The 12,209-nt window shown below is 55.2% G+C and overlaps 1 protein-coding gene across 2 annotated transcripts in view; it reads left to right on the top strand.

Annotated features, from left to right (window-relative positions):
- Window positions 1-11,568, top strand: part of TSC22D4 (TSC22 domain family, member 4) — a 16,005-nt gene extending 4,437 nt beyond the window's left edge. Inside the window, exons 3-6 of one of the 2 annotated variants that reach the window (XM_008580694.1) lie at window positions 489-655; window positions 5,882-5,930; window positions 8,518-8,823; window positions 11,100-11,568. In XM_008580694.1, the coding sequence (XP_008578916.1) occupies window positions 489-655; window positions 5,882-5,930; window positions 8,518-8,823; window positions 11,100-11,336 (759 nt within the window). In that variant the 3' untranslated portion in view covers window positions 11,337-11,568. Of the gene's footprint in view, window positions 1-488; window positions 656-5,881; window positions 5,931-6,336; window positions 7,022-8,517; window positions 8,824-11,099 lie in introns of those variants that run through there. The other variant, XM_008580695.1, reaches the window with a different exon arrangement.
- Window positions 11,569-12,209: the final 641 nt, after the last annotated feature.

The raw sequence follows: 12,209 nt of genomic DNA, 5'->3' as shown, positions 1-12,209 counted from the left end.
CCCCCCCCCCCCCCCCCCCCCCAACCCCCCCCCCCAGCCCCCGCCTCCCCTGAAACCAAGGCAGAGAGCAGGAGCAGAACTTCACCTGAGTCCCGAGAAGTTTGAGAGCAGAGGCTGGGATCGGGGGTGAGGCTGGGGCAGGGGGGTGGAGGAACAGTTTCTGAAGGTTCATTCATTCTACAAATAGCTACTTAACAAACTTACCTTCTAGCAGGGGAGACACAATAAATACTTTAATTTCAGGTAATGTTAGGTGCTATAAAAAAATGAAACAGTTCAGTGGATTAATGAATGATGGGAGAATGCTTCTCTAAGGAAGTGACATTTGAGTCCCATTAAGAAGGCAGATGACAGAAGACAGACACTCTCTGAGTAGCCTCTGACTGGGGGTCTTGGCAGAGAGTGGGGGAGGTGGAAGTGGACGTAGACTACAGGAAAGTTGTAAGGTGGCTGGTTCCTTTCTCTCTTTCCTACCTCTCTGCCTCCAGGTGCCCCCCCTTGACTCTCGCCCCAGCTCTCCAGCCCTCTACTTCTTTCCCGATGCCAGTCTGGTTCACAAGTCTCCAGACCCCTTTGGAGCAGCAGCAGCCCAGAGCTTCAGCCTGGCCCGCTCCATGTTGGCCATCAGTGGTCACCTGGACAGCGATGACGACGGGTAGGTGGGCTCTGCGTAGTGGGATGTGAGGCTGAGGCTCCCCACCCAGCACCTGGGATAGCTTCATAAAACTGCCTTGTAGGTGTCCTTCCCCCAAGTTGAACTTGGAGAGGACAGACTTAAACAGAGAAGCCTGGCCTGGGCATAACCACTGGGCAGAGTTGATTTGGGACCCACTCCCTCTCTGTGGAGAAAGCTGGGTGGGACTCACTGGCTGAGGACTGTCAAGTCAGAGACTTTTTTAGAGTTTGAAGGGAGTCATTGTTGTCAAATTCCAGAGCTCTTGCAGATTTAGAGATCATCTGGCCAACCCCAGGAACCCACTGGCAAATGTGCTGGAGACGAGAATAGGAATCAGTCTCCTCCCAGTTCCATCTCCCTGTCGCCTGCTGAGGAGGGGAATGGGACTCTTTACAGTCCTCATAGTCTATATGGAGTACTTTAGGATCCTAGGACTTCTAGTACCAATAAAGCATTGCCCTAAGGTTCTGCACCGTGAGGGGCTGTGGCCAGCACCCAGGAACACCATGGGGGCTGAGCCCTCCCGTGGCCACACCGTGGCCAGGATAGCTATCTGGGAGCAGGGAGCTGGCACAGCACAGGAGAGCAGGACTTTCTGGTGCTTGCCCTGTAGGGGAGAATGCCCTGTTCTTTGGCAGGGTGGGCAGAGCTTCCTGTTTCGAGGGCCAGGTTTCAACACTCATAAGAATGTCAGCAAGTCGAAAAGGGAGGAACAAAGTTGCAAGTCAGATAGCTTGGCCGCTGGCTTCTGGCTGTGGACTGATAGGAACCTAGGAGAAGGGCTAGGGAGTTGCCACTTTTATTTTGGAGGGAGGAGTGGGACTTCCTGTGTGAGGCCCTCAAGGGGAGGGACTTCCTGTTTGGAAGGAAATTAGGGGAGGGACTTCGTAAGTGGGTGCTGGAGGGACCCATTCCAGATGGGAGTCACTCCTTCCTGCCTTCCCCTAATGTGGTGCCAGCCCCCGGAATCGGCGACTGAGGCCCACGAAAGAAAGGGGCCTGAGGCATTAGGGAGAGCAGGGATCACAGAGGGAAGAGCTGGTGGGGAGGGGGCTGGTGCCAGGCAGCGCAGGGCGGGGCAGGGCAGCTTCTGGGTTCCCAGCTCTCAGGAATGTGTGAGGTGTGAGGTCGGCCAGGGCCAGAGAGTCACCTGCCCCTGTGGCTGCTATTCTCAGCGCTTCCCACCCTTTCCCCATCCCACTTGGGAGGTTCCCTGGCAAGAGGGCTCCCGGCCCCTCCCCCAACCCTGTTGATTTTGTAGCTCAGCCTCCTGCTTTCTCTTTCTTAAGAGGGTTCTGCCTCCAGAGGCCTCCTCAGCTCTATTCTTTTGGTTTGTCCCCTCCCTCCCTCTCTCTGTCCCACCCCTTCCACACACCCCAGTCTGACCGGTCCGGCTCCCAGCCTCCGCTTTACCCTGCTCCGCTCCAAGGCTCTGGGGTTCTGACCCAGCCCAGCCCCTCGCGCCCCACCCTGCTGGGCCAGCGGGTTTGGGTTGGGCCAACCCTTACCTTCCCCCCCAGGAATGGGGTGTGTAGACCCCACCTCACCTGTCTGGTCAAGCTAACAGGAGAACAGGGTCCACATGGCATGGGACCTCCCTTTTGACAGGGGAAGTGGGCTGGGGTATTAAATTTCTGGATCCCGGGCTGGGAGCTGGGGATACCTGACCAATCCCTGAATCTAGGAATAGGAAAACAGAGAATACCTAGTGAATCGAGTGCTTCTGGATTGGAATATCCTTCCTGTCCCCAGCTTGGCCTGGTAGGTGGGAGGTATTTGGTTAAGGTGTGAATAAGTGGATGGATGGATGGATGGCCGGCCTGGGTAATCCAGGCATTATAGGGAATGGAGCCCAAGGACCTGGGGAAAAAAAAGGAACATTTATTTAGCACCTCCTCTGGGTCTGGTGCCACCTCTTATCTCATGTAATCTTAAAAGCAATCCCATGATCCCCACTTTCCCACTTTCTTTCTTTCTCTTTCTCTTTTTTTTTTTTTTTTTTTTTTTTTGTGGCTAATCAGTAAGAGGATCTGAATCCTTGACCTCAGCCAGCTCCGGTCCCCACTTTCCAGATGAAGAATCTAAGATCCAGAAGAGGGATTTAGAAACTTGCCCAAGGTCACCCACCTAGTGAGTGGCTGGACTGTGGTAGAGCCTGAGTCTGACCCCAAGGCATGATCTCTCTATTCTCCCATTGGAATGCCTGTGTCCCAAGAGATGGGTAGGTGGCACTGGTCTCTAGGATGCCCTTTATCTCTAGGACAGAGGCAGGGACAGCTCTCCCCAGCAGGCAAGGAGCCAGCCCCCTTCCTGCTCCCCAGCCTGGCCCCGCCCCAAAGGCACCACAGATCCGGGAGGGAGTGTAGACAGGGCAGACAGGGCAGCCGGATGCCACTTTGTTGGCCTCAGGCCCAGCTCCTGGGGGCTCCTCACAACATGTTGAGGGAATAGGGCTGGCCCTTGTCCCCAGGATCTGAACCTCCTTACCTCTCCCAGATGTCCAGCTTCTTCATTTGATCTTCATTTCGAGGCTGTTTTATTTGACCTTCAAAGAGGATACCAGTCCCTAGGGCTGTCCTCGTCCCAGGACCCAAGAGTCCTGCAGGGCTAGAGTCTCCTCCAGGTGTCCGTCTCATGTACTGCCCAACTCCAGGGGGTGACACTCACATTTGAAGTTACGATCAATGCTAAGTCACAATCAATGCTTGAAGTCAAGACAGTTTTCTGGAAGATGGCAATAAGTGTCTTGAAGAAGGGGGCATGTTTTAATTCACACAAAGTTGCTTTTAGGCTTTGTAGTGAGGGTTGATCCTGTCTGGCCAACCCCAAGCTTCCTGCTCCTGACCCTGCCCAGGAATTCTAGCACAGCGCATCCAGGCTGTCACTCAGGGGTTCTCAAAAGGAGGGCTTGGGTTGTCAGAGAGTTCTGGTGGCTTGAAGTGTTAATGTTAGAATGTCACAGTGGAAAGTACAGTGAGGAACTCTACTGCGCTAGGAAAACAGGAGATAGTCATCTGTCAGCCAACAAATGTTTATTGTTGTATTATGCCTTTATTTCTGGTGAGAATGAACAACTTACCTTGGCATCTTTACCTGAGTGTCTGCCAAGCAAGGCCAGCACTCCTATTCCTGTATCACTGCCCCTTTTTGGGTTCTGTGTGTACGGGGGGTGGGGGGTGGGTGGCTGGGCTTTCTGTGGTGTCCTAGTCTCCACCCAGGTGTCACGGCTCGAAATAGCTTGAAAACTGCTTTGACCCTCCAGCTGGCTGGCACGCCCTCTGCTCTTAAACGTCTCCTCTCCCTGCTACCCCAGGAGTCCCAGGTGTCCTTCCTCCTCCCCACCCTGCCCTGCTCTCTTAGGCCTGGTCACTCCACCTGTCAACGCCTTCTACACCCAGAGCTTGGATGGGAAGTGGAAAATTCCCAGCTTCCTCACGCTCTCTTTCTGGCTGCAGGGCCTCATCTAAGGGTCACCTTGAATTGAGTGCTGATCCCCCCGCAGGGTAGCAAGTTGGAGCTGACAGCCAGGAGGGAGGGCTTACACGGGAGCATGAAGGCATGGGATTCAGCGTATTTGGGGCCCTTGCTCTGAGAAGGGCTCAGCTGGGGGTGGAGGACAGGACTGGTGACCCTGCAGCACAGGAGGGCAAAGGTGGAGGCCTGGCCTAGGGGCTGAGGCAGAAACTGACAGGGGTGTTGGCCACAGGGGAGAGGAGTGGGAGAAGGAGCATTGGAGGATGGGGCAGGGTGCAAAGGTCTGCGCAGGCCCTGGGCCACGAGAGACGGTCTTGAGGGAGAGCCAGGTCCTGGGGCCACATGGGAGCCTAGTGTCCTGGAGCCAGCCCGGAGCCTGGGCCTGGGGCTGTTGATGCAGGCCTGAGTCGACCTCTGGTGGCCACTTCACAAACTGCGCTTCACAAACCTGCTTCCCACTTCCTGTCATCCCCCTCCCAGCTCTCTTCAAAGCCCCTGCTCCTGTCTCCAATGCCTCATCTCCAGCCTCACTTTCCTACCTGTTCTCAAGTCCTTGCTCCCTTCAGGATCCCAGATCCTGGCCCCAGATCCATAGGCTGTACTGTGTTTATCCCACAGGGCTCCGGTCTCTGGTCTCTGTTTCCGTTGCCATGGTAACCTTTCCCATTCCTCCTTTCCTTCACTGTGGGAGGTAGGGGACCCTCTGGCACAGGCCCCAGGGGTCACCCCTGATGCAGGCATTGCATATGGGGAAGGGGGAGATACTCACCGTGCAAGGAAGACCACAAACACGCCAGAACCTCCTCTACCCCCACCACCTCCACTCCCTTTTCTGAGGCCTTGAGAGAGGCCCGAGTTAGTCCAGAGGGTGCAGTATGGGGTCAGAGGTGGGAAGAGGCCTCCTATGGCGAGGCTCTTTCTCACCACCCATGCCCCTCCCTAACCCAGGCCTCTCGCCCCACAGCCCTCCCCCAACCCCAGCCACCAGCTGACTTCCCTCCGCCAGCCCCCTCCTCTCTACTCTGGGATTAGTGCCAGGGTGAGAAGGGGACACTGGCACTGACCGTGTCTGGGAATTCCCGCCCACCATGGAGCCAATGGTGGGGGGGCCCTGTGTCCCTGAGGAGCCAATAGCAGCCCGGCCTTGCCCTGGGGGGTGGTGTATATCTTTCAGGCCAGCACCCTTTAGGCACTGTCTCCTCCCTGCCTGCCAGGCACCAGCTAGACCCTGCACTGCCTGGGGGGCGCTGAGCCCCCCAGGCATTCCCTTCAATACAGCACTCTCCCTTTGTGGGGGGCGGGGGCCTGAGGACCCTTTGCCCTGAGGGATGGCCCAGCCAGGGGTCTCTGTCAAGTCCCTGGTGTCATCTTATGAGACCCGAGTGGTAGGGACAGCTCCGGGGCCACCCCAAAAAAGGGGCTGTGTCTCCTCTCCTTGCTCCCCTAGGGGAGCATCCCCCATCCGAGGGGCATCTGGACCCCTTCCCCACCGGGGCCTAGGGGGACCTGGGCAGCGGCCCTCACCCCCCAAGGGGATGGACAAAACCCTCCTCTCCCTGATTCTCTACTGTCACAGGTACGGGAGGGGCGTGGGTGCAGGGCTGCGGGAGGAGGGCTTGTGGATGAGGCCACAGCTGCTTGAGCAAGCTGCACCAGGACAGCAGCAGCCGGTGGGGCTGGCCAGACACCTGGCTCCTCCTTCTCACCTCTCACCTCCCTGTGTCCCTCCAGTGGCTCCGGAAGCCTGGTTGGCATTGACAACAAGATTGAACAAGCCATGGTAAGAGAAGCCGTCTTGGTCCCCAGAGGCCCCAGCCCCCTTTAGCAGTCCCTCTGCTCCACCCCACTCCCCTCGTTTTTAGGGAATACAAACTCCCAGCTCCTCGACCCGCTGCTCCCTGCTGGGCTCCCTTGGGTCCTCTGTCACCTCCTGTCTCCACCTCAATCCTTGACTTCCCTTGGCCCCTGGCCTGGCTGCTGGCCCCCACCTCTGTCTTTGAGCCCTGACCCTGCCTCCATCCTGTGTCCTTGCCCATGCCCTCTCCCTGATTTGCTTCTTCCTCAGTGGCCCGTCATTGTTTGGGTGCAGGGGCATCTCTCACACCCAGGTCCTCAAGGCACTGAGCAGGGTGTGAGGTTGGGGTGGCCAGGCACCCCTGACACTTTGCCTGTCCCCGGGCCTCCAGGACTTGGTGAAGTCCCACCTCATGTTTGCAGTCCGGGAGGAGGTGGAGGTGCTGAAGGAGCAGATCCGGGACCTGGCTGAGCGGAATGCCGCACTGGAGCAGGAGAATGGACTGCTGCGGGCCCTGGCCAGCCCAGAGCAGCTGGCCCAGCTGCCCTCCTCGGGGGTCCCACGGCTTGGACCCCCCGCACCCAATGGGCCCTCTGTCTGAGCCTCCCTTCCCTCACAATGTGCCTTTGGGGGCTGCCATGGCTGCCAGGCCTTGTGCCAGCTGCCTGCCCCCTCTTCCTATGCAGCTTTAATGCGCCCTGATCCCCAGGGATGGGAGTTCAAGGCTCTGCATTGGCCTGTCCCCCAACTCTACCCCCGCCTCACCATAGTCCCCAGGCCTTGATGGAGGAGGGAGGGCTTCAGGGCTGGGTGTTAGATGGAGCCCCCTTCCCTGAGGGATCCTGGTCCCCCCTCCTCCCTCCCTAGGTATCAGTGTTCTGGGACCTCCAGCAGTAGATGGTTTGGGGGAGTTGGAGCCTCCCTGGCAGATACCCCATCCCCACCTTGTTCCCTCATAGTGCCCCCTCTTCTCTGCCCAGTGGAGGGAGTATGGACAGTATCTGGAAGTTCTGGGATTCAGGTTGTTATTAAAATAATAATTATAATTAAAAACTCTGAAGAAACTTGAAATTGGAGGTTGGCATCTCGTTGCTTGTGTCAAGAATGGGGGTCTGCACCAGCCATTGAAACTGCCCTGGAAACTCTGTCCAGACTGGGAAGGTTTGATGTGGTGGAGACAGGTCAGGAGAGATGCAGGAAAAGGGAGCTGGAAGTTTGGGTCCCGGGAACGGGCAGGCCAGGCAAGGTCAGGGGGGGTTCTGCCCACGTGCTGTGGGGGGAGGGAAACAATGAGGCCTTCAATGATTGTGCAGGATCCACCCCCAGCTTCCCAGCGTGTCCCCTCTGTGGGCTGGATCCGGGTGGCTGCTTGGGGGCGGGGCAGGGGGCACTGAATGGGCCCCTTGTCTCAGGGCTGGGTGTGGGCCAGTCTCCCCAGGCACATGGTGCCCTCGCCAGGCCTGGCCGGCCGCCGTGGCTTCCACCCCCAGCTGGCTGAGGACAGGCCCTGTGGGTGAGCCGGCCCCTCCCTGGCAGCCTCGGGTTCCAGGCAGAAGAGGCAGCGAGGGAGACGGGCCCCATCTAGTGGGGAAGGGGAGAAAGCAGCAGCCGCAGCCTTAGCAGGACCCTGGGAGGCGGGGAAGGGGCCCCCCCCGACTAGAGGGGACTGTGGAGAAGCTGGATACTTGGAGGCCGACCCGGGCTGGACTCCTGCCTTACAGCTCCCTTGATTTATGACCTTGGGCAAGTTCATCGGTTTTTCTGAATCTCGGATTCCTTTTTAGTAAAATGGCACTGACAATAATACCTACCTTGAAGGGCTGCTGTGAAGATTACATGGAAAATGCCTGCCCCATACTCCATAAATGTTAGTTTCCTTCTCCTGGATCTGGGGGAAGAAGGGCCAAGGACATAAAGGATTGGCTTCTGGAAGGGCCAGGGGTTGGGGTCAGGGCCAGGCAGGCTCTCACAATGGGCTGGAACTCTCCCTCACTCTAGGTTCTCAAGCACTTGGACTCCTTTCCCTGTCCCAGGGAGGGGAGGAAAGGCCTGGGATAAGTCGCTGGGGGGAGCTTTCCCCCTGTATTTCCTATTTCTTTCTTTACTGCTGTGCTTGAAGCTCCTCAGCTCCCACAAAGGGTCTCAGCTCCCACAAAGAGTCACCCTTTGGGTGGCAGCCACTGGTCTGCAGCCTATGCCTCTCCCCACCCCACCCCCACTGTACCAAATGCCGGCTCTGCCCCCTACTTTGCGTTTGTCATCCCGAGACAGAAAACTGTGGTCATGAGGTTCTTCCGATGGGTTAGGAGGGTTTGGCAAAAGTTTACTTGCTGGGTGAGTTTCAGAGATGCCTTGCCCTTGGGATGTGCGGGATGTGCTTGGATGAGAATCCTGGTCACAGTAGGCCCCCACCATGTGGCTTCCCTCCCCTCCTGGCCTCCTGTGGGGATCAGATGGCTGGGGAGGGACTTGAGGGGAAGGAGCCCTGTCCCTCTTGTGCCTTCCTTTCTGCTGACCATGTCTCTGCTCTGCTCCTCTCTTCTGTCTTTTCTCTCCGTGTCTTGGTTCTTAGGTTTTTGGCTGGAGACACAAAGCTAAGCCACCCATTTTGGGACACTCTGGCTCCAAGAAATCTGCATTGAAGGGGGTGGAGAAGACTCCCAAGGTGGTTGAGACTTTCAAGTTGGTTGAGTGCCCCACAGAGGCTAAGCTCCCCCACACGGATGAGTCCCCCAAGGAGGCTGAGCCCTGCGTGACGGAGTTGGAGCTGGGCCGTGAGTGCCAATCCCTTCTGTGGCTGCCCCGGACAGCTGTCCAGTCTGTCTCCACGCTCATGGTCTCTGCCCTGCAGACCGGCTGGCAGCTGTGCAGCTGGAAGGTTAGCCCATCCCCTGGTTTCCAATACCCCTCTCACCCTTCCCAACCCACAGTGACTCATTCCTCCCTCCACTCATTTGTTCGACAATTATTTCCTGTGTCTCTACTTGGTGCCAGACACTGAGGATACAACAGTGAACAAGACTTACCCAGACCTGAGGGACTATGGAGAAGATAACAGGCCTTGTTGGTTCAGTATCATAAAGGGTGTGAAATGAGAGCCCAGGGAAGGAGCATCTCATCCAGACCTGGGGAGTCAGGGAAGGCCTTCCTGACAGAAATGAGGGTGAAGCCAAGATCTGAAGGCATTATCTTGGCTTGCAGGGGTTGCTAGGGGAGGGCGAAGGGAGTGAGAGGACCATTCCATGAAGAGAGAATAGCAGGTGTGTGTGGAGCTAGTCTGAGATGTGTCGGTCAGAGTGGAGCCAAGGGCCGGTTCATACAGGGAGGGTGGCCAAGCTGTGGAATTTGGATTTGGACCTAAAAGCAATGGAAGCCCATGAAGACATTTGAGCAGAAGAAATGCCATGATCAGACTTTGATTTAGAAAGCTCACTGGCACTCAGACCTTGCTGGTGGGGTTGTAAAATGGTATAGCCACTCTGGAAAAGAGTATGGTAGTTTCCTATGAAACTTGACATGCAATTACCATATGACCCAGCAATTGTACTTTTGGGCATTTACCTCAGATAAATGAAATTTATGTTCACACAAAAATCTGTATGTGGATGTTCATAGCATTTTTATTTGTAATAGCGAAAATCAACCCAAATGTCATTCAGTGGGTGAATGGTTAAACTGTGGTATATCCATACCCTGGCATACTACTCAGCAATGAAAAGAGACAAAATGTTGACACATGCAACAACTTGGATGAATCTCAACGGACTTGTGCTGCATGAAGGCCAGCTGCCAAAAAAAAAAAAAAAAGAAAAGAAAAGAAAAGAAAAATTATGCTGAGTGAAAACAATCAATTCCAAAAGGTTGTATACTGTATGTATGATTTTACTTACATATCATTCTTTTTTCTTTTTCGTTTTTTTGGCGGCTAGCTGGCACAGGGATCCCTTGACCTTGGTGTTATCAGCACCATGCTCTCCCAAGTTAGCTAACCGGCCAGCCCTCTACCATTCTTGAAATAACAAAATTACAGAAATGGAGAGCATATCAGTGGTTTAACGGGGAGGGACAGGAGGTGTGTTATAAAAGGCAACATGAGGGGTCCTTGTGATGATGGAAATGTTCTGTATCTTGACTGTAGTAGTTGGATACATGAACCTGCATGTAATAAAATTTTGTAGAATTAACCCCCCCAACTCCCACAAATGAGTACAAGTAAAACTGCAGAAATCCGAATAAGATCAGTGAATTATATCAATGTCAATACCCCGACTATGACACTGTGATCTCAAAATAAAGTGTTTAATTTTAAAAAAGGGAAATGTCTAGGTTGCTACCAAGTCAGCTTATTTTGGTCTTGAATAAAGTGTTATTGCATTAATGATAATAAAAAAAGGTTCACCGAGCTGCCCTGTGGAGCGGGGTTAGCAGGGGACTAGCAGAGGGACAGGAAGATCCCCTGGCTCCACTGACGCAGTCCAGGCTAAGAGAGAAAGCTGTTCTGGACTGTGGTGGGACAAATGAATGGATCTGAGCGATACTTAGGAGGTAGAATTGCTGGGTCAGGTGGTTGGTTGGATGGAGGTAATAGGGAGAAGGAGAGAGAGAAGGCAGGCAGGCTGGAGACATTCACCGGAATGGAGGATGAAAGAGGAAGAGCAGATGTAGGGGAGAAGGTAACAAGTTTAGGGCGCTGGGACAAGATGAGATCAGATGTTAGGACATCTGCATGGAGGTGTCCAGGTGGCAGTGGGATATACAGGCCTAGAGGTCAGGAGAGAGCTCCGGGCTGGAGACAGAGGTTGGGGTGTCATTCTGTCCCCCTTCACTTAACACACCCTCCATGAAATCCTGAGTGGGAGGACTCAAAGGTGGGTCGGACATGGTCCTTGTTTTCCAGGAGCTTGCATTCTAGCAGAGAACAGACCAGTACTCAGAACAAATAGTGTATGATGGGGTGAACACAAGAGCAGAGACGACGACCACCTAATGCGGCCTGAGAAGGCTTCCCGGAGGAGGTGGTGTCCAATCTGGCCTAATGGGGGGGGGGGGTGGTGGAATTAGACAAGCCCTTTGCTATTGCTCTGCAGGTCATTTCACCAGCGGTTTATGCCTGGACCCAGCTATTTACGCATGCACACTTTCTTTCTTTTATAGTCATCTGTGAGTTCTGCCTCAGTCGCCTCCCAAATGAGGACCCGGTCCCCATTGGACACACCGGAGGCTGAGATGCTGCGGGAAGTGTATCTGGTGCTATGGGCCATCCGGAAACAACTGCGCCAGCTGGTCCGCAGGCAGGAGAGGCACAGACGGAGGCACCGGAGCCGGACCCACACCGTCCCGCAACCTGACCCAGTTCAGTCCCTGAAACAGGATGCCCGAAGTCCCCTCTAGGGGAGCACCATAGATCTTTCAGAAAGCCCCCACCTGACTCTTAGGTAAGGTTGATAAAAGGGGTCAGAGCAGCAGGCCAGAAGTTGTAGGTGAGACGATGTTTTCATACTGTCACCTGTCATCAGGAGTCCAAGGCCAGGACTGGGGTCCCACATACTTCCCTTCATTCCACTTATCAATTTATAAAAAATTATCAAAATATTGGAAAATAAATACCAGATATTTCCGAGCAGATGTAGATTGTGTTTGTAGATGGTTGGAGGCAATAAGGGGAGCGTGGGTGGCAGCTCCCAAGAGAGAGACACCTGAGGTGGGAGCCCAAGTGCGTGTGGGAGTAACTTGTGGGTCTGTTGGGGGAGAGAGGATCAACAGGTCCCAGCCCTGGGCCCCCACACCTTTTTAGGGGCTCAATTGCCTTTGGCAACTCTGCCTGTATAGTAAGGATGGTAACAGCAGCCATTGATCAAGAACCCTCTGTGCACCAGGCCCTAGCCAGCTGCTCCCCCTAGCAATCCTACAAGAACGGTATTTAGAGTGGGTCACGTGACTTGTTCAAGGCCCTACAGGGAATGAGGCTTCGGTGGAAACTGCCTGCTTCCCCGAGCTGGCCCACTGCCTTGCCTCTGGCGCTCTTGGCTTTGGCCATGGGCTTGGCAGTGGAGGGTCATGTGTCTGAAGACACACATCGGGTCTGCGGGAGATGTATCTGTTGGGAAGGAGCTTGGGTACTGCCGCTCATGCCCTGCTGAGAGCCCTTGGACATCACACCTCCCAGGGTGCTGTCGGCCTCTCAGGCTCCGTGCAGGGATCCTGCCAGTGGGGGGGCAGGCTGGGTGGGGACCACGGAACCCTGACAGAGGCCATGGCAATTTG

This window comes from Galeopterus variegatus, unplaced genomic scaffold (genome assembly GCF_000696425.1).
Source record: "Galeopterus variegatus unplaced genomic scaffold, G_variegatus-3.0.2 Scaffold2147, whole genome shotgun sequence".
Classification (NCBI taxonomy): Eukaryota; Metazoa; Chordata; class Mammalia; order Dermoptera; family Cynocephalidae; genus Galeopterus; species Galeopterus variegatus.
The sequence above is the reverse complement of the archived record's forward strand: the minus strand, read 5'-3'. Positions and strand labels throughout refer to the sequence as shown.